This window comes from Aspergillus tanneri, assembly GCF_003426965.1.
Source record: "Aspergillus tanneri strain NIH1004 chromosome Unknown AapTan_3_pilon_pilon_pilon, whole genome shotgun sequence".
Lineage (NCBI taxonomy): Eukaryota > Fungi > Ascomycota > Eurotiomycetes > Eurotiales > Aspergillaceae > Aspergillus > Aspergillus tanneri.
Window position 1 is genome coordinate 2,056,494 of NW_022984630.1, and position 21,130 is coordinate 2,077,623.

The 21,130-nt window shown below is 48.4% G+C and overlaps 7 protein-coding genes across 7 annotated transcripts; 3 read left to right on the top strand and 4 right to left on the bottom strand.

Moving 5' to 3' along the window:
- Positions 1-2,676: 2,676 nt before the first annotated feature.
- Positions 2,677-4,324, bottom strand: ATNIH1004_004483 (aldehyde dehydrogenase; the record flags this gene model as incomplete). Its single annotated transcript, XM_033569153.1, has 4 exons — positions 2,677-2,821; positions 2,913-3,355; positions 3,406-3,799; positions 3,858-4,324. The coding sequence occupies 4 exons, from the start codon at positions 4,322-4,324 to the stop codon at positions 2,677-2,679; spliced, it is 1,449 nt and encodes a 482-aa protein (XP_033427959.1).
- Positions 4,325-5,621: 1,297 nt separating this feature from the next.
- ATNIH1004_004484 (protoglobin family protein) lies at positions 5,622-6,594 on the bottom strand (the record flags this gene model as incomplete). Its single annotated transcript, XM_033569154.1, has 3 exons — positions 5,622-6,045; positions 6,127-6,397; positions 6,480-6,594. 3 exons carry the CDS (start codon positions 6,592-6,594, stop codon positions 5,622-5,624), a joined length of 810 nt encoding a protein of 269 aa, XP_033427960.1.
- A 3,769-nt stretch (positions 6,595-10,363) lies between these two features.
- exg1 (glucan 1,3-beta-glucosidase) lies at positions 10,364-11,747 on the top strand (the record flags this gene model as incomplete). The annotated part of the gene is made up of 3 exons (XM_033569155.1): positions 10,364-10,437; positions 10,491-10,888; positions 10,966-11,747. The coding sequence occupies 3 exons, from the start codon at positions 10,364-10,366 to the stop codon at positions 11,745-11,747; spliced, it is 1,254 nt and encodes a 417-aa protein (XP_033427961.1).
- A 336-nt stretch (positions 11,748-12,083) lies between these two features.
- ATNIH1004_004486 (putative C6 transcription factor Prf) lies at positions 12,084-14,983 on the bottom strand (the record flags this gene model as incomplete). The annotated part of the gene is made up of 6 exons (XM_033569156.1): positions 12,084-12,818; positions 12,893-13,144; positions 13,198-13,689; positions 13,744-14,263; positions 14,326-14,611; positions 14,677-14,983. The coding sequence occupies 6 exons, from the start codon at positions 14,981-14,983 to the stop codon at positions 12,084-12,086; spliced, it is 2,592 nt and encodes an 863-aa protein (XP_033427962.1).
- Positions 14,984-15,697: 714 nt separating this feature from the next.
- On the bottom strand, positions 15,698-16,982 carry ATNIH1004_004487 (mitochondrial 54S ribosomal protein uL2m; the record flags this gene model as incomplete). The annotated part of the gene is made up of 2 exons (XM_033569157.1): positions 15,698-15,799; positions 15,876-16,982. The coding sequence occupies 2 exons, from the start codon at positions 16,980-16,982 to the stop codon at positions 15,698-15,700; spliced, it is 1,209 nt and encodes a 402-aa protein (XP_033427963.1).
- A 145-nt stretch (positions 16,983-17,127) lies between these two features.
- On the top strand, positions 17,128-17,544 carry ATNIH1004_004488 (uncharacterized protein; the record flags this gene model as incomplete). Its single annotated transcript, XM_033569158.1, has 2 exons — positions 17,128-17,261; positions 17,340-17,544. The coding sequence occupies 2 exons, from the start codon at positions 17,128-17,130 to the stop codon at positions 17,542-17,544; spliced, it is 339 nt and encodes a 112-aa protein (XP_033427964.1).
- Positions 17,545-18,425: 881 nt separating this feature from the next.
- On the top strand, positions 18,426-20,137 carry CLB2 (B-type cyclin nimE; the record flags this gene model as incomplete). Its single annotated transcript, XM_033569159.1, has 4 exons — positions 18,426-18,434; positions 18,515-19,759; positions 19,831-19,969; positions 20,034-20,137. The coding sequence occupies 4 exons, from the start codon at positions 18,426-18,428 to the stop codon at positions 20,135-20,137; spliced, it is 1,497 nt and encodes a 498-aa protein (XP_033427965.1).
- Positions 20,138-21,130: the final 993 nt, after the last annotated feature.

Consider the following 21,130-nt stretch of genomic DNA (forward strand, 5'->3'; position numbering starts at 1 on the left):
TAAGAAGTTCGGAGACCTAGGTCTAGAAAAGAACGACTGAGTGGGATGGGTAGGATAAAAGAGCGACTACCGTGAGAAAGGAACGACAAGGATGGGTATCGATCAAAGGAGGGGAAGGAAAGAAAAAGAAGGGAGGGAAGGGCCAGGAAATCGACCAGCTTTAAAGTGTTGCACTCGAATGTAACGGCAGCTAAGCCTTCTCCCTTTGGAAGGGATATCACCTCGTACTGTCAAAATTGCGGCTCGCATCTGCAAGTGGATCACGAAAGACGGACTAAAAAGATGGGCCGGAATAATTTACAAAGGGCTGTAGCTTGTGTGGCCACTTGTACGATTGTACCTCCTTCGTACTATTCCATATTCTACGGCTCCATGTAGTCAGTGCTATGCTACAATGGATAGATAGTAAGGATGCCAGTGCTTTGAGCCTACCGTGAAAACTTCCTGCTTGGAATGCTGGACTCCCCAAAATTTACAAAGTCGTTGTAGACTGTGGGGAATTGAGCGTGATGCTACCCTACAAGCGGTGGGCCATTTCACTGGCCGACAGTTATCTTAGTTGGACAGTTAGCTTCAAAAGATCTCTCCAACCAGAGACTGGGTGGGATGTACCTGAACTGAACTGTTGAGAGTGAGACTTTCAGGCACCTCAGGGATTAGCGGGGAATAAAACCATCCACCGTCCAGTCACGGAGGACCAAGAGCCATAGCGCCAAAGAGACTTCATTTATGAGGGGTTCTATGGTGCGTAAGATTGTAGTCTCGTGGATCCTGTAGCTAGGCTTATTAGTCGAGAACTAAAGGTCAACGGTGCTGCACTTGCGAACTGTATCCATCCCACATCGTAGTGTAATACACCATTGGGATCGCTTTACGTAGACTTGGTACTTTCGAATTATGACTCAAAGGCTATTTCTATAGCTTCCCAAGAAAAAAAAAAAAAAAAGAGAGAGGGGAGAGGATGATTCGCGCTGCATGGTTTTTGCTGAGGTGGGATGAACGAAAAGTGGAAAAAAAAAAAAAAAAAAAAAAAAAAAAAACAAAGAATGAGAGAAAGGGGTGGGTGCCATCCAAACCAAACCCTGTGATCTGGCTTGCTTCCTCGTGTTCTCTCTCCTCGCCTGCTTCCCCTCGCACTCTAACTTGCGGAAAATATCCGAGTCGCTCCATCGGAAGAAATTATCTGAGACCTTCTTTTAATGCAATATAGGGTGACTCCAGTCTTTTTATTGCTAGTTTAATTTGGTTCTCCTCACTCACTTGGTCGGTGGGTGGATTGCATTTCAGGCGTCTGGGTGAGCCCACGTCAGAAATGAGAGGAGATTCCTTGAGGCTGAAATACTAACCCACTCATTTTCAAATGAGACAGTTTGATTAATAGTAATCTCAGTAAGACTATTATCTGCAGCCGATCTGAGACTTCGAATATTATTATTTGAATCCGCCGTCCAATCACGTATGCTCAGACCCTTTTGGTTTTGATTTGGCACGATTCATATTATAACAAGAACCGGGCCAAAACTTCAAAGTCCCGAATCTTCAAGTTGATAAGCTGATCATGACCGATCCCCGCAGAAGGATGATCGCAACGCGAATGAAGTCATTCCGTTTCTTTTTCTCGGGGATGACGGCCACCCCTTGCCAATTCTTTCTTGTTCCTGAATTGGTCGGTGGAGCCGCTCGGTCTACTAACACCAAAGAACGGACATACCCTGCAAGTTTAGTTGCGGTGTACCAAGAAAATTAGCCCCGTTAAAACTTGGCCATCAGAAGAGAAGGAACAAAGGAAAACGTGGGAAAATTTCCGACATACGGAGTACACCACCATCAAGGGGCCAAACGTGCCGTTAAATTGGGTGTACCTTGCAATTCATGATGGAGTCAGGAGTTCGATAGTGAGCTATAGCTCATCGCAGGCCTTGGGTTCAAGGAAGGCAGTAGTTTCTAGTGGGGCTCGAGGCTACTGCCAGAGTCTCGCATTTTGATTGTTAGGTTGCACCTTGTGATCCGTTGTCCATTCGCTTAGGAGACGAACTGATGGGTGCCTAAGCTACATTGCCACTAACATAAACAGCCGTTGTACACCAAGAAATTTTCTGTCAATGGCAACTTGGATTGTATCTATCTAGCGCCTTAATGAAAATTATACTTTCCCTGGACTGGTTCAGAGAAGACTCGGCATATCTATCTACAGTAGCAAACTCCCTGTCAATGGTTGTGAGATACTAACAAGAAAAAAGAAAACTCTATCTGATGCATTCGCTGCGGAATAAGACCACACGAACTACGGAGCAATAAGGACTCATAATTAGACTCCAATGTGGAAAAGCGGGCAATCATCTCACTCGAAGAGCCACTCGCTAGGCTAAGGTACCCGAACAATCTTCTAGCTGCGTTTGCACCATCCACGGAACCAAAAACGATAGTACTACGTCTTTGTTTTCCCGAACAGGAAAAGGATACCACATCTTTGCTGAGACATAATATGGTTACCATTGGTATGGTTTCACCTCCCAAAATAGAATGAATATGTCTACCCATCTCATGTACTGGGGACGTGAAATGCTGTCCTTGTTGATTGGACAGCTGGTTCCAATGTCTAATTATGGAGTACTTATATACGGACTATTAATTCCATGGAATATGTGCGGGTCTTCTTCCCGAAGCCACTGTCCCTTACTGCACCCAAGTGACTGTTTTGGTTTGCAACCACTCGTCGTACCCGGAAGTTCCGCCGAAGCGACCGAATCCACTGCTCTTCCATCCCCCATGTGGTAGCACAGGCTCGTCATGTACAGTCAGCGAGTTGATGTGGACGGCACTTCATACCCACGATAGCAACGATGGTCAGCGACTATTTCCAATGCCCAATATACGGAGGACAATAGGGGTTTGATGTGGTGGCAACTCACCCGGACTCGATCTGCTTGGCTACCTTTAGTCCCCGGAACAAGCTGTCTGTAAAGACTGCGGACGAGAGCCCATATTCGGTGTCGTTGGCAAGCGCAATCGCTTCCTCTTCATCGTCGACCACAATAAGGGACACGGTTGGACCAAAGGATTCCGTGGAATATAGATCCATGTCCTTTGTAACGTTGCCGATAATCAAGGGTCGCATACTATTGCTGCCCTCATCACTGGCGTTAGCATCACCAAAAACGACATCCGCCCCCTTGGAAAGTGCGTCGGTCACGAGGTCCTTGTTCTTCTTGACAGCGGCAGATGCCACAAGCACTGGCGCTGCTACATGCGTGCCAAAGACCTTTTCTGTCGCGTCTGTCAGCAACTGGCAGAACTTTTCGGCAATAGATCGCTGTACTACGATGCGCTCAGTGGACATGCAGATTTGACCAGACTATCCTTCGAGTCAGTAACATTAAATCGCCCAGGAGTGGTCATACCTACGTGCATAAAGGCACCCAGTGCACAGCACATTGCGGCTTTGTCCAGATTGGCATCGTCCAAAACGATAGCTGATGCCTTGCCCCCCAGTTCGAGAAGTACTGGCTTGACATACTTGCCTGCAGTGGACGCGACGATCGAGCCAATGGTAGTGCTACCAGTGAAGCTGATCTTGCGGACAGCGGGGTTCGCAATGAGCGCCGTGGTGACAGCCGCTGCATCCGAGGGCCGATGGTAAATTACGTTCAGACATCCCGCAGGAAGGCCAGCCTCCCGAAAAATATCGGCAAGTACCCAGAAGCATTTTGGTGATAGTTCGGAGCCCTTTAAAACAACAGTATTACCAGCGGCGAGAGGTAGCGCGATGGAGCGTGTACCAAGAATGTACGGGGCGTTCCTGAAATCAGTGGTTAGTGCATATTTGTTTTGAAAGACGAATCTGATAAAAGGCCTACCAGGGTGCAATCCCCAAAATTACACCATATGGCTCCTTGAACACCATTGCGCATTCGCCATCCTCAGACACGGCGGGTACAGTGCCCTCGATCGATGGGATCCTTGCTGCAAAATCCTTGATGAAACTGATGCCCATCGAGAGAGTCTTCTCCACAAATAACCTTCCAGCGCCTGTTTCTTCCATCTGATACCGGATCAACTCCTCTTTTCGCAACAGCATTATGTTGGCGGCCTTAAACAATATGTCTCTGCGATCATACGGCTTCTTCTTGCTCCATGCGGGAAAGGCAGCCTTGGCAGCCTCCACAGCGTGGTTCGCATTGTCGATTGACGCACTTGAACAGTGCTCGATCACTTCCCCATTTGCTGGGTTGTGTATTTGGAAAGTCGTTTCTGTTGTCACTGGTTTATTATTGACCATGAGCGGAATGATCGCTCTGCTGCGATTTGTGTCCTTGACAATCATATCGAACAGAAAAAAGAATAGAAAAGAAAGAAAAAGGAAAAGAAACCAACGCCAATGGCTAGAGGTTAAAGGAGGAAGCAGGAGGGGGAAACTAAGTTGATGTCAAAACTACTGAGGCAGCCAAGTACAATCAAAAGATGAGGACTTTCAACTTATTTTCAAGGATCTTGGGGGCAAAAAGAAAAGAAAAGAAAAAAAAGACTGAGACAGTAAAGAGACACGGTAGAGGATCTACAAACCAATGCCCGGATGGCGTGAAGCGATGTTCAGATCGTTAGTTCCCAATGAGAATGAGCAAGCCTGTTAAGTGAGGGGAGAGAGCCCCTCGGTAGTTAGCCTATCGATGGAACCGACTGACTAAGTACTCGGCAAGGGACGATCTGGAGCGATTTGATGACAAGTTTCTGAGTGCGGAACAATCCCGACCTAACCCTTATTATTCTCTCGAGGGTAGTCTCGCAGGTAGAGATTGGTTTGGATCATTTTTCATGGTTGTTACCATGGCTCATGGCTCATGGTGGACTCATCTAGTGCGGAAAAGCTTCCTGTTCTTCCCCACCCCGAGATTAAGGTTGACAGGCGAAACATCGATTGACTGCCTACTAGGGACGAAAATCCATCGAGGATGTGGAATCGACGATTGGCGAGAGATGCATATCCACTTTTCAGATCCCTATAACAGGTTCATGGAACCAGCAAGGACTGGGATTCCAATCACCGTATCCCTGGCGTCTCGTTCCTGCAAGGAAACAACATTAATACTTCCGTGGCTTATTCCCATGCATGTCTTCCAGAAGAATCTATCGTCAATTATCATCAATAATTGCCAGGGCGATCGATTTAATACGACCAACGGCCAATGATCATCTTTTATGCACGATAGGACTGGCAAAAAGTTTATTTTCTCTCCGTAATCGGTCCTGTTTGTTTGGTGTACTCGAAAATGATTCAAAAAAAGAAAGAAAGAAAATAAAATAAGAGACTCTATAATTAGACACTGAGAAGTGATGTGTTGGAGGATATCTAATATCGCAGCAGATTTGAAACCGTAACACCATCCATGCAGTTGTGACAAAAATCAAAGTCGTGAGACGATTTTAGAACGGAATAAGGGAAACAAATAAATAGAGAAGAAAAAAAGCCCGAAACTCTAACCCTGAGGAGTACGCCAGCTATATGCCTTGTGCCCCCTGAATTGGACACCTCACAGTGACGCCTGACATAAACTGCCCGATGTGGATATCCTAGCCCCTTGAATCTTTTTTTTTTTTTTTTTTTTTTTAGAGAAAAAAAAGTTTCATTTTCCAGCCCAGATCTTAGTCTCGGACATGGGTTTTGCTAGATCTGCAAAGGGACAAGCCGAGGTCGCAGAAGGTGCACAACTGCTGGCAATGCTGGAGCGGTCATCGTCACTCGACGCGCTGCTGTCGCCTAGGATTTTCTTTTCGCCAAGGTAGCCCTCCTTTTCGTCGATGGGGATTTGGGATATTTCATCGGCATATTCCTCGCCGTCACGAATTCTCCATCGAGCGATGAGATCGTTCTGGATCCAGATGATTTTGCTAATGGCTCGTACCAGAGACACTTTGCGATGGAGTGAGAGGTGGGGATGGGACATGAGCGCTTCGGTGAAGATATCTTGGATGAATCCCAAGCAGGCTCCCATATGTATGTATTCGATATTGAGGGGGTGCATCCGCTCTGATCCTGAGTGCATCACTCTAGTCCTTGTTAGTTCTCTTCTTTCTCTCCCTCTCTTTTTTTTTTTTTTTCTTTTTTTCCTCCAAAGGAGGAAAACTCACCCTACTTTGTCCAGATACCGCCAGAACTCCATCTGCGTCGGATCGGAGCATAGTTTGGTCAAGTACCACCGCAAAAACATCTTTCTTCGTAGGATTTGAGGACTCTCTTCCGAGTAAAAATCCTCAATGGGTCTCTCATCGGCGGTGTTGCGAGTGTGGAAGGCGCGGGCAGTGATGTCCTGTTCCAGGAGTTTCTTATAGACAATGTTGACGACGGCGGGAATCAAGGCTTTGATGTACTTGGAGCCTGATGTGAGTGCTTCGATGTCGGCTATTATTCAAGAGTTAGCTAAATCCATATTTTGTCTCGCAGGAGTGGTGAAACCCATGGCGGGTGGGTGGCATGAACGTACATGTGTTGAAGTCTAGGAAGTCCCGGAGGTAATTGATACGTGCCTCCAGTCTGGTGTACAACGCTTTGCGGTCGACACGTTTTACGGGACGATTACTTCCAAGGATTTGTTCCATGGTTGTTGGTGGCTGAAAGGAAGATTCTGGGCTAGATGGAACGACGAAGATGGAGTAAGATGGAGAGTCTGGGGGGAATTTTCGATCACGAACCACTGGGGTTTCCAAAAGATGATTAATACGAGTATGATAATGATAGAAGAATCAAAGAATCAAGAGGGAATTCGCCAGAGACATGGCACGGTTATATAGATCGATGACAAGAAGCAGGTCCCGCTATGTGTTGGAAGTTTGGAACTGGAGACCCTCATCCGGTAAAGGACCGAAACCCGAGCTTCCACACGAAGGAAAAAAGAGTTATTATTCCTTGCGAAAGGATTTTTTTTTGTTTCGGACTAGGGCACGGAGTGCTCGCCTAACACGACTTGAAGGCACATGGTCCGACTAGAAGAAGAGAGACGAAGATCCCGAAACTTGGCGATATTCGTCGGTCACAATACCAATCCAATCCCAGTGGTCTGATGTGTGGCAGAATGTATGTCACATAGGAAGCTGCAATGTTTTCTTGGGTTGGACATTGCGATTTGCTCCGTCTGGATAATGTCTCCTATGACACGCGGTTCCGTGGGTCGTTGTGACATATTCTATAGTTATTAATATTGATTGATCTAAGTTGAGCCTGTCAGTCAGTTGAACTTCGGGAGTTCCCTGGAACGTGATTGATGGATCACACCGACAAATGAGCATGCATGTAATCTATCTTCATCGGTATTTGTTATTAAATTTTTTTTTTTTTTGGATTCTTTATGTCATTTTTTGGGCCTCCTGTTTCCATAAACAAGAAAAAAGGGGCCTAAGGCCAAGGGGCAGCCGTTAGGCCCAATCCCAATCCCGTTTCGGTTCCGATAACCGACCGAGTCAAGTGTATTCGGAGTATTCACTTCGTCTTTGCTTTGGCCTCTCGTGGATACGTAGTAGATGTCCAATGACGTGTTTATTGTCTATTAATTAATTAACAGGTTGCCTGATGGAATTAGATGCGACATGACGATACACTTTAACGTGCTGAATAGATGACATAAGCCTGTCGTCCTGTCACGCGAGCTGACCAACGTCTTCATTTCTTCGTTTTCTTTATCTTCGTCCTCACCAGAAGGATTATTCCTGATTCCTGACGAAATTGTGTTGGTGAACTAAACACGACTGTATTTTTAACCACAAGCACCCGAGGACTCGGAAATGACAGTCGTGTGATCACGGGCCATGGCAAGTGGATATTTGATGGGTTGATTTCTGCTTCCGTCTTAACCTAGGCTTGCTGCCGTTGTGGCCTGATGTTGGCATGAAGCCGGTTTTGCTAGTTGGTGGTTTTCCCCCGTCAGTTAATCGTTATGTTTGGTTTCACTCGTCTGTTTATTTCATTTGATATTATTTATTGATATTAATTAATTGTTATTGTATCTGGTAGTTGAGGCTAACGTCACCGGAAACGGCGCTGCTGACAGATTGATCGCCAGACGTCATGCAGGTGAGCAATTTGATTCTCGGGAAATCCAGGAGAGCTCCGACTGTTCGTCATCATGTATGCCCTCCTGCTGATTCTGCGATGGCGAATTTACCATCCGCAGCTTAAGACGGTAACCACTAAGAGTCGGCAACTTTGGTTCGCCAATCATGACTCAGCCCTATTCTTCTATACACAACAAGATGCACGACATTACTCGGGGCCAGTACGGAGTAGATATATCGACATAGGGTTCGTTGTTGCCAAGAGAGCATGTTGGGAGAATAAGAATCAGATACAAAGGAGCAACAGGGTAATGGAGTTGGCCGATGAAGATGTCAACCCGGTTGTCAACAACATCCCCCTCCAGTGGCCCTAATTATTGATAGAGAATGAAGCCGAGCTTCAAGTGGTCCCGATTATCTCCACCAGCTGTCACCGGGATCCACTAAGGGACTGTATATCTGCGCGATTCATCGATCTAATGAAGAATCTCCTACTTCCTAGTCCACCACCTACTGCAGAGATCCTACGATATCTACACAGTAGCACCATGGTCTTGACATGGGTAGCAAGTCCATAGCACCGGACCGGGACGACAGGGATATCATGATCAAGTATAGTCCACGTATGCCTCAGAGCCCCTTTCCATTCTTTCTAAATTCTGATCTCTCGCTTCTTCTCCGTGACTGTACACCACGCAACCCAACCTAACCAAGATGGTGGACCTGATCCGTCGTCATAGAAGGTTTCGAGCAGGCAGATGATTTGACAACAACCTTCTGCATCCGCTACTGAATTTGGGGAAAGCCCTGATACCATGGCCCCTTGCCAAGTCGGGATTTACTGATCTTGCAGGATCATTGGGCTTTATTTGGTCTTGGGTCGGGATCGAACTGATTGGAGAAGCTTCTGCGAGTGTCGACTTCCCGTAGACCCCAACCGTGCGCCCCCGTACTCGACCGACTTTTCGATACGATTCTCCAAAACCTGAGTGATGATACGGCATCCTGTAGCACTTATTCCTATGTTTCCTAATATGTCTGGGCGGCGATTGAGTCTACGAATCCATGCTGCTGTCGCCAGTACGACTCGAAAGCGAAATGAATTTGTCGCAAACATCATCCCGTGCCGGGTATTCGTCATGTAGGTACGCCACAGTAGATCAATTCGTGATAGGCATTGTATCCCGCGTTCCCTGGAACTTTCAGAGAATATGCATGGTCTGTTGTACTATTGGAACCTGGCTGACCGTAGCCAAAACCGGCCTCATCACAGATGGTTAGAAACTTAGAATCCATCTTTCCACACCAGTAAGCTCCAGTACCCAGTGCTTGTCCTATGCAGAATCGAGTAGATGGTCAGATTCCCACGCATTCCAGCGGTGGATGGAGAGAGACCGTTGGAGCTCCACGTGACATACACCGAATGCGGCAATCCCCTCGTGGTGTCCCTCAGCATCTCTCCTTGTCCTCCTTTCATCGCTGGATGCATTCTGCAAGGTTGCGTTTTCCCCATCCATATGCAGAATTGACCAGAGATCCACGCAGCTGTTTGCGGGGTATGCGCATAAACGTTACCAGTCCCTTGGACTATGCCTTTAGCCAGTCCATAATACAATGAAGTACATGGCCAAGGCTGTTAAAAAGCCTGCAATTAGTCTGTGTAATAGAACTATGTGAGATATTCTATCTGGCTAGGTTCAAAGAGCCTTATTAACAAAGGACGGCATTATGATCTAGCATCTAGTCAGGCCGCCATGAGACCTTTGGGAGCTTCCCGAATGGGAACGCTCTTTCCCCGGATTCATGACAACGACCCATAGATATCTGCTCACTAGGGTTTCTATGGATTTCCATATTCAAATTAGCATGAGCTTTATTTGCCTCGTCAGCGTGACTTCATTGTTCAAAAATCCCCTCCGCATTCTGCTGTGAGCTCCACTGTTCAAACACACTGTTTAAGCCGATTCCGAGGCTCCGTCGATGATTCAGGAAAGAGACCACATAAGAGAAAGATCTTCATTTGCTTTCCACTATTGCAGTGTATGTTTGTGTTGCGTGTTGTTGTCCTCCTGTTTTCGGCGCCTTCCAGCTTGCCCACCAGGTGTAGCTGTGAGACGCCACTGTCAAGATATTATGCCTTTTCTGCATCTAACAGACATCCAAGGTTGAGTCTAGATTTTTCTGCATTCGGCGGGTTCGAATACCGTGCACGTGTCGATTCTTTACTTATAGGTTGATCTTCATTCCATCCGGCGCAGAATATTATCATTTTTACTTCCAGCCTCTGAATTTTTCTTTCGAACATATTAGCGCCCTCAGAATGTTGGCTAAATTTCAACGGAAAGCACTTCTAGTGCTTTCTTTATTGGCAGTTAGTGGACAGGCTGCCGAAGTGTGAGTGGTCGCTGCGACTCAACCCACCACGTTGATTAACACTTACTGTCTAGCAGCCGACTACAATCCCGTGCATCATCCTTTGACTACAAGAATGAAAAGGTCCGCGGGGTTAACCTCGGTGGTTGGCTTGTGCTGGAACCCTGGATTACACCTTCAATCTTCGAGGGTGCTGGTGACGGTGCTGTCGATGAATGGACGTTGACCGAAATTCTGGGTAAGAATGAAGCGAAAGCTCGTCTTTCTCAGCACTGGAGCTCTTTCATCACGCAAGGCGATTTTTCCCGCATGGCTGCGGCAGGCCTGAACCATGTCCGAATTCCCGTCGGATATTGGGCTACCTCCCCCAATGAGGGAGAGCCGTATGTCGATGGTCAGCTAGAGTTCCTTGACAATGCCATCGATTGGGCAAGAGATACTGGCCTCAAGGTCATAGTTGATTTGCATGGTGGTAGGTGTGCTCTTAGTAATGAGAGGCTTAAGAAGCGGCCTTTAAGAAACATGGAATCTAACTGACAACTTGGCTAGCACCCGGCTCTCAAAACGGGTTTGACAACAGTGGACGTAAAGGCCCCATCGAATGGCTTCAGGGTGATACTGTTCAACGGACACTTCAGGCTATTGACATTCTAGCTGAACGCTATGCCTCACAGGATGATGTTGTGGCCGGTATTGAAGCTCTCAATGAGCCGAATGTTCCTGCTGGCGTGGACGTGAATGGACTAAGGGATTACTATGATGACGTTTTTGATACCGTCCGTGGACACAACCCAAATACCGCAGTGGTTTTTGGTGACGGTTTCCTGCCTGTAACAAGTTGGAATGACTTTAGTGTGGGCGATGGAAATATTGTGATGGACTCCCATCACTATCATATGTTCGATAATGGACTCATTGGTCAGGATATCAATGGCCACGTTGGCAGCGTCTGTGGGTATGCCAAAGAACTTGAAGCCTCCAACAAAGCTGTGGTTGTGGGAGAGTGGACCGGTGCCATGACGGATTGTGCCAAGTACCTCAATGGAAGAGGCGTCAGCGCTCGCTACGACGGTACTTTCGCCTCCAGTGCTAAATTTGGTGACTGCTCGGCCATGCGTGGAGGGTCCGTGTCGAATCTTCCTGAAGAAGATCGAGCGAGTATGCGTCGTTTTATTGAAGCCCAGCTAAATGCCTATGAACTCAAGTCTGGTTGGTTATTCTGGACCTGGAAGACTGAAGGCGCCCCTGGATGGGATATGGAAGATTTGCTTGCCAACGGCGTATTCCCTGAGCCTTCCACCGATAGAAGATACCCGGCTCAATGTGCTTAGACGGACTGAGTCGGGCTCTTTCCATCCAGTCTTTATTTACGTCTTTACTTTTTTCCCCTTTCTTTTATAACCGCGTTGACCTTTTCTTACATCCTGTATTGTTCCTAGTGTTCTTCCCTTCATTCTATCCAGAACAACAACGAACCCGTCCTTATTTGATATTCGTTCTAATGTCATTCACTCCTAATTTTAGCCAAATTAAGTACCATTCATTCGTATTGTATTTAGTTAACATCACAGGTCAACAACTAGAGTCACAACTTATGTACATCTATTAAGAAGTACGAGTACGTGTGGGGTATCTAAGATATGGAACGAGAAAAGGAACATCCTGTCTTACCCCTGATTGCGCCACGCATCCCAATTCGAAGAGCTTAAAAGCTGCGCCCATTGCGCCTCATTAAATGAATCCACCCCCCCAGCCGCCATGTCAATATGCTCAGCATTGGGATCCTGAGCCGGGGCAAAATCCCACGTAGGAGGAATATGAATCGACCCCTCCGACCCGTTCGAATCGAGCGGTGTCATAATACCATTCTGAGGGAACCCTCGACCGGAATATGTATAATTGGCGTACGAACCTGGAACCATATCTTCCAATGATGGGCGCATTGAGGTATTCGGTTCAAGTAAGTTGGTGGGATGTTGGGATCCATTCTGGGCAGAAGATAACTGGGGGTGACGGGATTGGGGCTGGGTGGTGGTCGTAGTAGTAGGGTTTAGCGGCACTGGCTCGTCTGGTAGTGGATTACTGTTGTTGGTGCTGGTCCTGGTGCTATTCGTGCTTCCATCTGTAAATTCAGGGGAAAGGTCCATGTCAGGAGCGGTCGTCGTGGATTGCGGCACGAAGGATTGGGGGGTTATTGTACATGGGACAAAGGCCGAATGCATCGGTAGGGTGGTGGTGGGTGGTTGTTTTTGTCGACTGGGGAGAGAAGTAGGCGGGCGATAAGGGGGTCGGGAGCTGTTGGAGGACGATGAGGGAGATTCCTCTTCGTATGCGTAAGTTATTCGTCGAGATGGACAGAAGGCCGTGAGTGGTTGGGTGTCGGGCTCTTCCCCCATCGCAGTCTATGTGTATCTCGTCAATAGGGCTTTGGTTGGTGATTCTATTTTATTGTTCCATAATGGGGTTAGACGCTTACCGTATGGCCCTGTGTGGTGCGCACTTTTTTAGATGGCCGAGGCCGGATGTCGTCGACTGACGTGCCCTCCATGTCAACATCCAGTTGGACTAGGAACGACTCGGTCAGAGGGTTCTTTTTCTTCAGGGCACCAAGGGCGGAGAAGAGGAACTGTAGAGACGATCGAGCGGCAGAGTCGTCCGGGCGAGACTTGAGATACTGTACAAAGACTCGCGCAGCGATATAGACACAGAATGCCATGAACGGGTTCATCTAGGTCCAATTAGCTCGATTATTGATCGTCATGGATCTGGGTAGAGGCTTACAATCGTTAAGTCGATGTGGCTGATCATTTTCATAATGTTTGTGATCTGGTCTGCAGCGACAATACACCTCCGTTTGCTTTCGGTGGTGATCTGCTCCGAGATTTTGTTCTTCTCCGCCTTGAAGATGGCCGCTTGGTGAAGGCATATGGTCGAAGTATGGATAGCCATGTTGCAGAATATCACATTGGGGTCGCGTACACCTGCAGGGAGCCGAAGATGGTTCGGCATTGTCAATGCAAAATGTAGTAAAATGTTATCGTGAGACCTATGTCGTTGCCAGAACAACCCGTTTAGGTCCTGCTCATTGTCTTGCGGGTCAGGGCGATGAAGGTGGGTGAGATTCCGGCCAAACAGATACGCCATAAATACAACGCTTCCAAAAGCAGACAGCGTAGAGATATCGTCACCAGATGCGATATCCGTCACTCGCGCAGTCTGTTGGGGCTGGCCATTGATGAATGCTTCTTCGCTGGCGGGTAGATTCGTCATGACCTGTTACTCTTCGATCAATATTGCCCTTCTTGGGGAAATAAGAGAACAACTAACGTCTCGATCATCGATCAGGACCGGCCATCCAGTTCCGACGCTGGCATACCGATCAACACAGAACGCCATCCAAAACACTCTCCGTCGCTCCTCATTTTCAGTCCAATCATTTGTTGGCGGTAACGACTGCTTCACCCCCAGACCCATACCGTCTAATCGGTTCAGACCAAGCATAAGCGCCAGTCGTGAAGCCTTCCCCACGCTGACCCATGCCCGGGGAAAGCACATCATCCTAAATTCGTAAGTGCCAATGAGCAGCCAAGTCTGGCAAATCGATAAAGACAGGATGCCCTCTCCAAGACCCTTCATCTCGTCCAATTCAGCGTACTTGCGAGCTCGCTGGTAGAAGAGTTCATGTAGGTTGTGATACTTGTCACTCATGGAGGCAGCATGGCTCCAAGTAATATATTGTAAGCAAACAGGAGGTCGAGCGCTAGGCGCCAGGTCCATCGCCGCCATATGTCTAGCACGGTGTAATATAGGGAGTGAGGGATGGACCTTCTCGAAGTAGATTTGGCTTCTGTCATTCTTGGATGAGAAGCCGATCTAAAAACATAGAAGCAATGGAGGGTCAAGGCATACAGTTCATCAATGGCCTCCCGGGCTGGAAGAGGCTCCTCCAGCCCCAAGCTTATCATGTCCCATCCGAAGTTGCGATCCTCGCGTATGGGAGACGGTAGATACGTCTGCCCCGGAATCGGGTGATTGCCGGTTCCTTCAGGAGGTGATATAGGCGCACCTGAGTCATTTAAGATCGAAAGAGGTTCAGGTATGCTTGTAAACTCGCTCGAAGTTGGGACAGTGAGGTCGTTTCCTTGGGATAGGGGTACGCTCGCCTCCTGGGATTTCAAGAGAGTCTCGACTTGAGCTTCAAGAGGGCGATGATACCGTTAGCATACGGAAAATAGAAAACTAGAGATGGAAATCACCTACCCAACCTGGCTTCTAGCTGCTTCACATAACCCCGCTTCGGACCGCTCTTTTTTCGGACTTCATCATATGCGCATTCATGTCCCAACCTTGCACAGGTCCCGCAACTAGGCTTTTTCCCGTCGCATCGCAGCTTTCGCCGCCTGCAGACGACGCATGCGATTCGTTTCGGACGGGGTACGTATAGACCGTCTGCATCGCTCTGACCGGTAGCGGGAGGCGCAACTTTGTGACTTGTCGGAGCCTGATGTGAGTACGCAGAAGACTGGGGCAAAGAATGTTCCGCTTGTTCGTCGAATATATCGGCCATGGCCTAAAGGAGGGAGGTGGAGATACAGTCGTAAGGCAGAGTGAGTGGACTTAAGTTTCGAGGTCGATCGGATCCGAGGCGACAAAACAGCGTTGAAGGACTAGAGCCGCCAGACCTCAATCACGAGAAGGCCAGAGCTTCAAGCGAACATTGGCAGAAAAGTTTCAAATGTAAGAAAATATGAACCCAAGTAAGGAAGTCAACAGGGAACGATGATGGCGTGGAGAGCCATCGACAACCCTGATTGCCCGATCGAACGAACGAACCATCGGCATCCGCCACCGAAAAAGCCAAAGTCACGTTTTCGGTTTCTAGAATCCCCAAAATTTCACAACTCCCAAGGATAGATTAACCAACGCTTCTATTTATAACCCTACAGCCTGCTTTACGACAGCACCGATCGCAGCTCGGTTTTTCAGTAGTACCGAGACCTATATTCTAACCCCATATAATACAGTAACAACGCCATGGTGGGAGAAATACAAAATGCAAAACAGAGCAGCAAGGTATCGATATCTAGGAATTTCGAAAAGATCTAAAATACAAAAGATACACACCCCCCAAAGTAGGGTTAAAGGATAGTACAAGATGAGCGCACGCTGCTCAGCAAGTACAGTTAATAAAGAATACTAGGAGAAACATCATGCCAAGCAAGTGGAAGCATACACATTTGGAATAAGATGCAAAAGGGAATGGGGGACATAAGCGACAAGTTTAACTATACCCTCTGCGACGCTTGCCCTGGTTGCGGACTCGGGGAACAACCACAGCCTTGTTGACCTTCCACTTGGGTCGGGTTTTGTAGCCAGATTTCGCCTGCGATACATGTTAGTATGCTGCCAATTCACACAAACAAGATGAGAAAAGAAAACGTATCCCATCAAATACGTACCGGGAGGCCCCAAGGACTCTTGGGATCCACGTTACCCTTCGACTTGCCACGTCCACCACCATGAGGATGGTCAGCGGCGTTCATAGCAAGACCTCGGACGGTAGGTCGGATATTCAGCCAACGAGATCGTCCAGCCTTTCCAAGCTGGCTATATTGGTAGTTGGGGTTACTAGCAACTCCCACGGTTGCACAGCAGTCCTTGTGAATCAGCCGCACCTCACCGCTCTGGAGCCGGAGGGTAACATGCTGTGCAAGACGTTCCTGCTTTTGCTTGTCCCGCTGTGTCAACTTCGGAGCTTCTGCACCCTCTTCCTGGGAGGCGTCTGCTTCCTGGCTCGGGGTATTGGTGCCTTTTGCAATCACGGTGGCGTAAGTGCCAGCACTTCGGCACAGCTGACCTCCCTTACCTGCACGTAGACCGACATTAAAGATCAGTGTGCCGACAGGAATCATATGTAACGGCAAGCAGTTGCCTCTCCACGCGGTTCTGGCTGCCAGTACACCAGGATCCACGGCACCGCCCATGCTATCCCACAAATCTTGCGGGATACCGGACATATAACTCTGTACAACATCACCCGCTCTCATACCCTCCGCAGCGAGAATGTAGCTCAGCTGCTGTGTTTCTTGGCTCCGGACGAGCGCAATATGAGCACTCCGTCCAGGGTCATGTTCAATCCGTTCCACATGGTGCGGTCCAGGTGCAGTCCGTGCAAAATCAACAACCCGGATACGACGTTTGTGGCCACCACCACGATGCCGAATTGTGACCCTCCCGGTGTTGTTTCGGCCACCTTTGCTGTGACCCCGCTTGGGGAATGTCAACTTATGTACCGGTCGTCCTTTCCAGAGGTGGTCATTGACGGGTCTTCGCAAATGTCGGATACCGGGTGTTCGCGGTGTATACTTTCGGAGGAGAACACCCGCATCGTCACGTGTGGGTGGAGGGGCAAAGGAAATGCTAGGATCGAAGGCCGTGCTCGCAGGGTCGTTAGTCGACGGCATCTCTTTCTGGTTGATTATGGTCGAATAGGCCCGAGATGTGGCCGAAGACACGCATTTAAACGGAAGACGGAGGCCCGTCAAGGCTAACCGAGGTTGAAGCATAATGGATCAGAAAAGGTATGGTTCTGAGGATCAATGGACCGACGTATGTTCCAGATGCTGGGTGACACTCTTGAGATATAGGATATGTAGAGAATGTAGACGACTACTGCGCAAACATGCTGAATCAACCAATCCAAATACAATAATGCAAGCAATACAGAGACACGAAGACCACCGACGGCACACTCTGCCTAATTGGAGTGATGCTGCTGGGAGACTGGCGGCAATGCTTTTTCCACAGCGTCTTGATGCTGCCGGAGCGAAAATGTCTTTGGCGGAGTAGGGGTTGTGGCTTGGTCGCTTGGCACATGACCTAGTGATTATCACCGCCACTGCTGACAGTTCCCTGTGGCGCAGGGTGCAAGTCACGGGACGGCGCGACACGGCGACACGTCGGGGCAATACCCAAAAGCGCAGAATACCCAATGCGTTGCCGGGCAACGGGCGCTTTGTTTTGGCGATCGTGAAGCGGCGCGACCTGGTCGCGATGGCGTCGAACACCCTCAGGCATCAACAGAGCACGTTCACGACTTGCCCCGATAACCGTACCCGTACGAAATAACCACAGCCCTCCATGACCCAAGTTCGTTAGTGGTGTATCAATCTCATACGTATCAATACATCCCTCTACTTATTTGTTCCGTTACGCTTTCCCCCCTTTCCCTCTTCCTTCTCTTCATTCCACCTCGTTCTCTCCCTCCCAGTCTCGTTTCTCTACCATACATAATCTCATTAATCCTAATCTGGGACACTTGTTGGCCCTCTATTCTCTGCATACACTTCCTATCACGACTGTATAGCCGTTATTAATCCGTCACTCCTCGCGACTCGATCGGGTTGTGCTGTGGGGCATCTTTCCCAGCTTGGCTGATTTCCACGCTAAGAGTAGGGCCAAACATCGTCTTTGCCCTGTCAAGTTTACCACTCCTCCCTGCACCAACCTCATCATCAACTGTTTACTTGAAGGAGTCCCCAGCCTAGTGAACACTCCCACCCTTCAAGTGGTTGCATGTCTCGCGTCATTGTTCATAGTCACCTATCCACACGTGCTATATTGCATTTTGTACAGATATCGGCGTTCCAATTGTGACTTGCGCGCCGTGAAAATTACGTGATTTGGGTCTTCCAAGGTCCTGGTCGACGACATCAACAAAGTCATATATGCACTTAATTTAAGATACTCCACGCCAAATTCCTTGGACATACTTGCCATTCTTGATTCGGAAACTCTGCATAATACCTTGTTGCTTGGGGTTGGGCAAGAATCCACGCGTGGTACGTGCACCAGTACCTTCCTGCCCTCAGGTATTTAAGCTCCACTGGTGTAATTTCTTGTGGAATGCTAAGGAGACAGTGAGGACGGGACGACAGTAATTATATCCACCTGTTTACCTTTCTTCCTTTCGAGACATCACCCCTTCCACCTTCACTCTTCTCAGCATCATGCCTCCGGTAAGCTCTTCTTGACTCTGACAGTTGGCCCTACGTTCATCCTGGTGGCAACCACGATAGTCTAATTAACATTTCGACAGGCTCGGAGCCTCCGTACGCGGGCCACAATGAACGAGAATGATGAGAATGGGCCACAAACGCGTCTGACACGGGCCAAGGCCGCGGCCCTATCGGCAGGTGACGTCCCAGCTTCCAACGCCGCCACCAAGAAACCTCTTCAGACCAAGAAAACTGCCACGAACACGGCGACCGCTGGAGTCCCAAGAAGGCGCGCTGCTCTTGGAGATGTGAGCAATGTCAACAAGGCGGATAATGGGGAGACAAAGGAGGCCAAGAAGCCAGCTACCACCAAGGTAGGTTTGACGTCAAAAGCAACGATGCAGGCCGGGGGTGTTCAGAAGCTCAGTCGCACCAACTCCTCTCGCACTGCCCTGGGAGCCAAAGACAATAATGCAAAGAAGCCTACCACTGAATCGAAGCGCCTGGGCAGCGGATCAGGAATGAGCAGTGCACAGAAGAAGCGGCCGGCGAGTCAAAAACCGGTGCCTGAGAAAGCGCAACAGACTGAGGAACCGCCACGCAAGAGGGTGGAGGTAGAGAAGGTCGAGGAGAAGGCTGTTATGGAAAAGGCCTCTACCGCGGAAGAAAAAGCCGAAGTCACTGAGCCCCAGGCCTCAGGGAAGCCTCAAGATTTCGTGGACGACCTCGACACCGAAGATCTTGATGATCCCCTGATGGCGGCTGAGTATGTGGTTGAGATCTTTGAGTACATGAGGCAACTCGAGCTGGAAACATTACCGAACCCCCACTACATTGAGCATCAGCCTGATCTGGAGTGGAAGATGCGCGGTATTCTTGTCGACTGGCTCATTGAGGTTCACACGCGCTTCCGCCTTCTTCCAGAAACACTTTTCCTAGCCGTCAACCTCATCGATCGATTTCTCTCGGCTGAGGTTGTCGCCTTAGACCGCCTCCAACTGGTTGGGGTCGCTGCCATGTTTATTGCGTCTAAATATGAAGAAGTGCTGTCGCCCCATGTGGCTAATTTCAGCCATGTCGCAGATGAGACGTTTTCAGATAAGGAGATCTTAGATGCTGAGCGTCACATCTTGGCGACGCTTGAGTACAACATGAGCTTCCCCAATCCCATGAACTTCCTGCGCCGGATCTCCAAAGCCGACAACTACGACATCCAAACCCGAACTCTTGGAAAGTACCTGATGGAAATCAGCCTTCTCGACCACCGCTTCATGCAGTACCGTCAGAGCCATGTGTCTGCGGCCGCCATGTACCTTGCTCGTCTTATCCTGGAGCGCGGACCTTGGGTAAGATTCCTTTCGCTTGCTTATAAAACATATACAAGCATGTTGCTAACTCCAGTTTGATTGGAATATAGGACGCGACCCTCGCTCACTATGCTGGATACACCGAAAAAGAAATCGAGCCCGTCTTCCGGTTAATGATCGACTACCTCCACCGTCCAGTGTGTCACGAAGCGTTCTTCAAGAAATATGCCAGTAAAAAGTTTCTAAAGGGTAAGTCTTTCGAAGATGTCGGGGTTCCATAACTTTTGAGCACGTTCTAACCTGTGTTCTCCAGCCTCCATCCTTACACGGCAATGGGCCAAAAAGTACCATCACCTCTATATCGATAGCTCGCTCTCGGAACCGTACAGTTTCATCAAGGATCAGGATCAGGACTAAATGACCGCCAACGCGGTTCTTGTGGCTATCCGCTCATATCGGCGTCCGTGTGGGGGTAACCAAGAAGGAGTTGATTGATTACATATGTTGGCATTTCTTCGTTTGTGATGGTATAGGACACTCTTGCATATGTTTACGACGGCATTTCTCGATTTCAATTGCGGACGTTGGCATGGTTTCTCTTCCTCCAGGGGTGTCTGGCGCTCTTGTCTTGTTGCTTTCTTTGTGCTTCCGTTGTCGTTTTCCTTTTGGCAGTGTCTGGGTTGCATTACGCCTTTCCATTCTTCTCGTCCCCCTGTTCGTATTCCAAGTGTCAAATTCTTCAGGGTCGGAAATTGTATATTTGCAGTTTGCTTCTTTTTGGTTTCTACTCTGCTTCTTTGACTGGCGTTACCGTCCGTCGGATTGCCTATGATACAATTCGTTTCCCACAACCACAGTCATCCTGAAGCCGGTTCGAAACTGAGATTGCGGCTTCTAGAGCGGAAGATTTCTCACGGACTATTTCTGATGACTCGTGATATTCAAGAGCATGCGAGGGAGGATAATGGCTCGTTTGAGGTTTATCAATATTCGGTTTAGTCTAGGGAGGATAGAGCGAAAAGAAGGCTCCTGTAATGTCGTTTAGAGAGATTAATTTACAAATTCATCGGCTGAATCTTTCAGCCAGGGATGACGATTGTTCTGAGATAGTGTGGGTTGCTATGAAGAATACCATGGTCTCTGTTTATATATTTCCATCAAGGCAGGAAAGGGAGTCCTGCCTCAGGTGTATCTTGATCAAAATATTGAATTCTAGCCAGTGAAGGCCTATGCTAAACATTCCAGCATAGCCAGATAAAGTGCACTGAAATTCGATTCTTAACGTGGAACTTCCAGCTCAATCGGCTGCCACCTGCAATGAACCGAGGTCCAGCAACTTCCGTCGCCGACATTCTTCCCTCATTCACTATAGTTCATAATTACTGGTTCACCCCATTTAATATCCTCTAA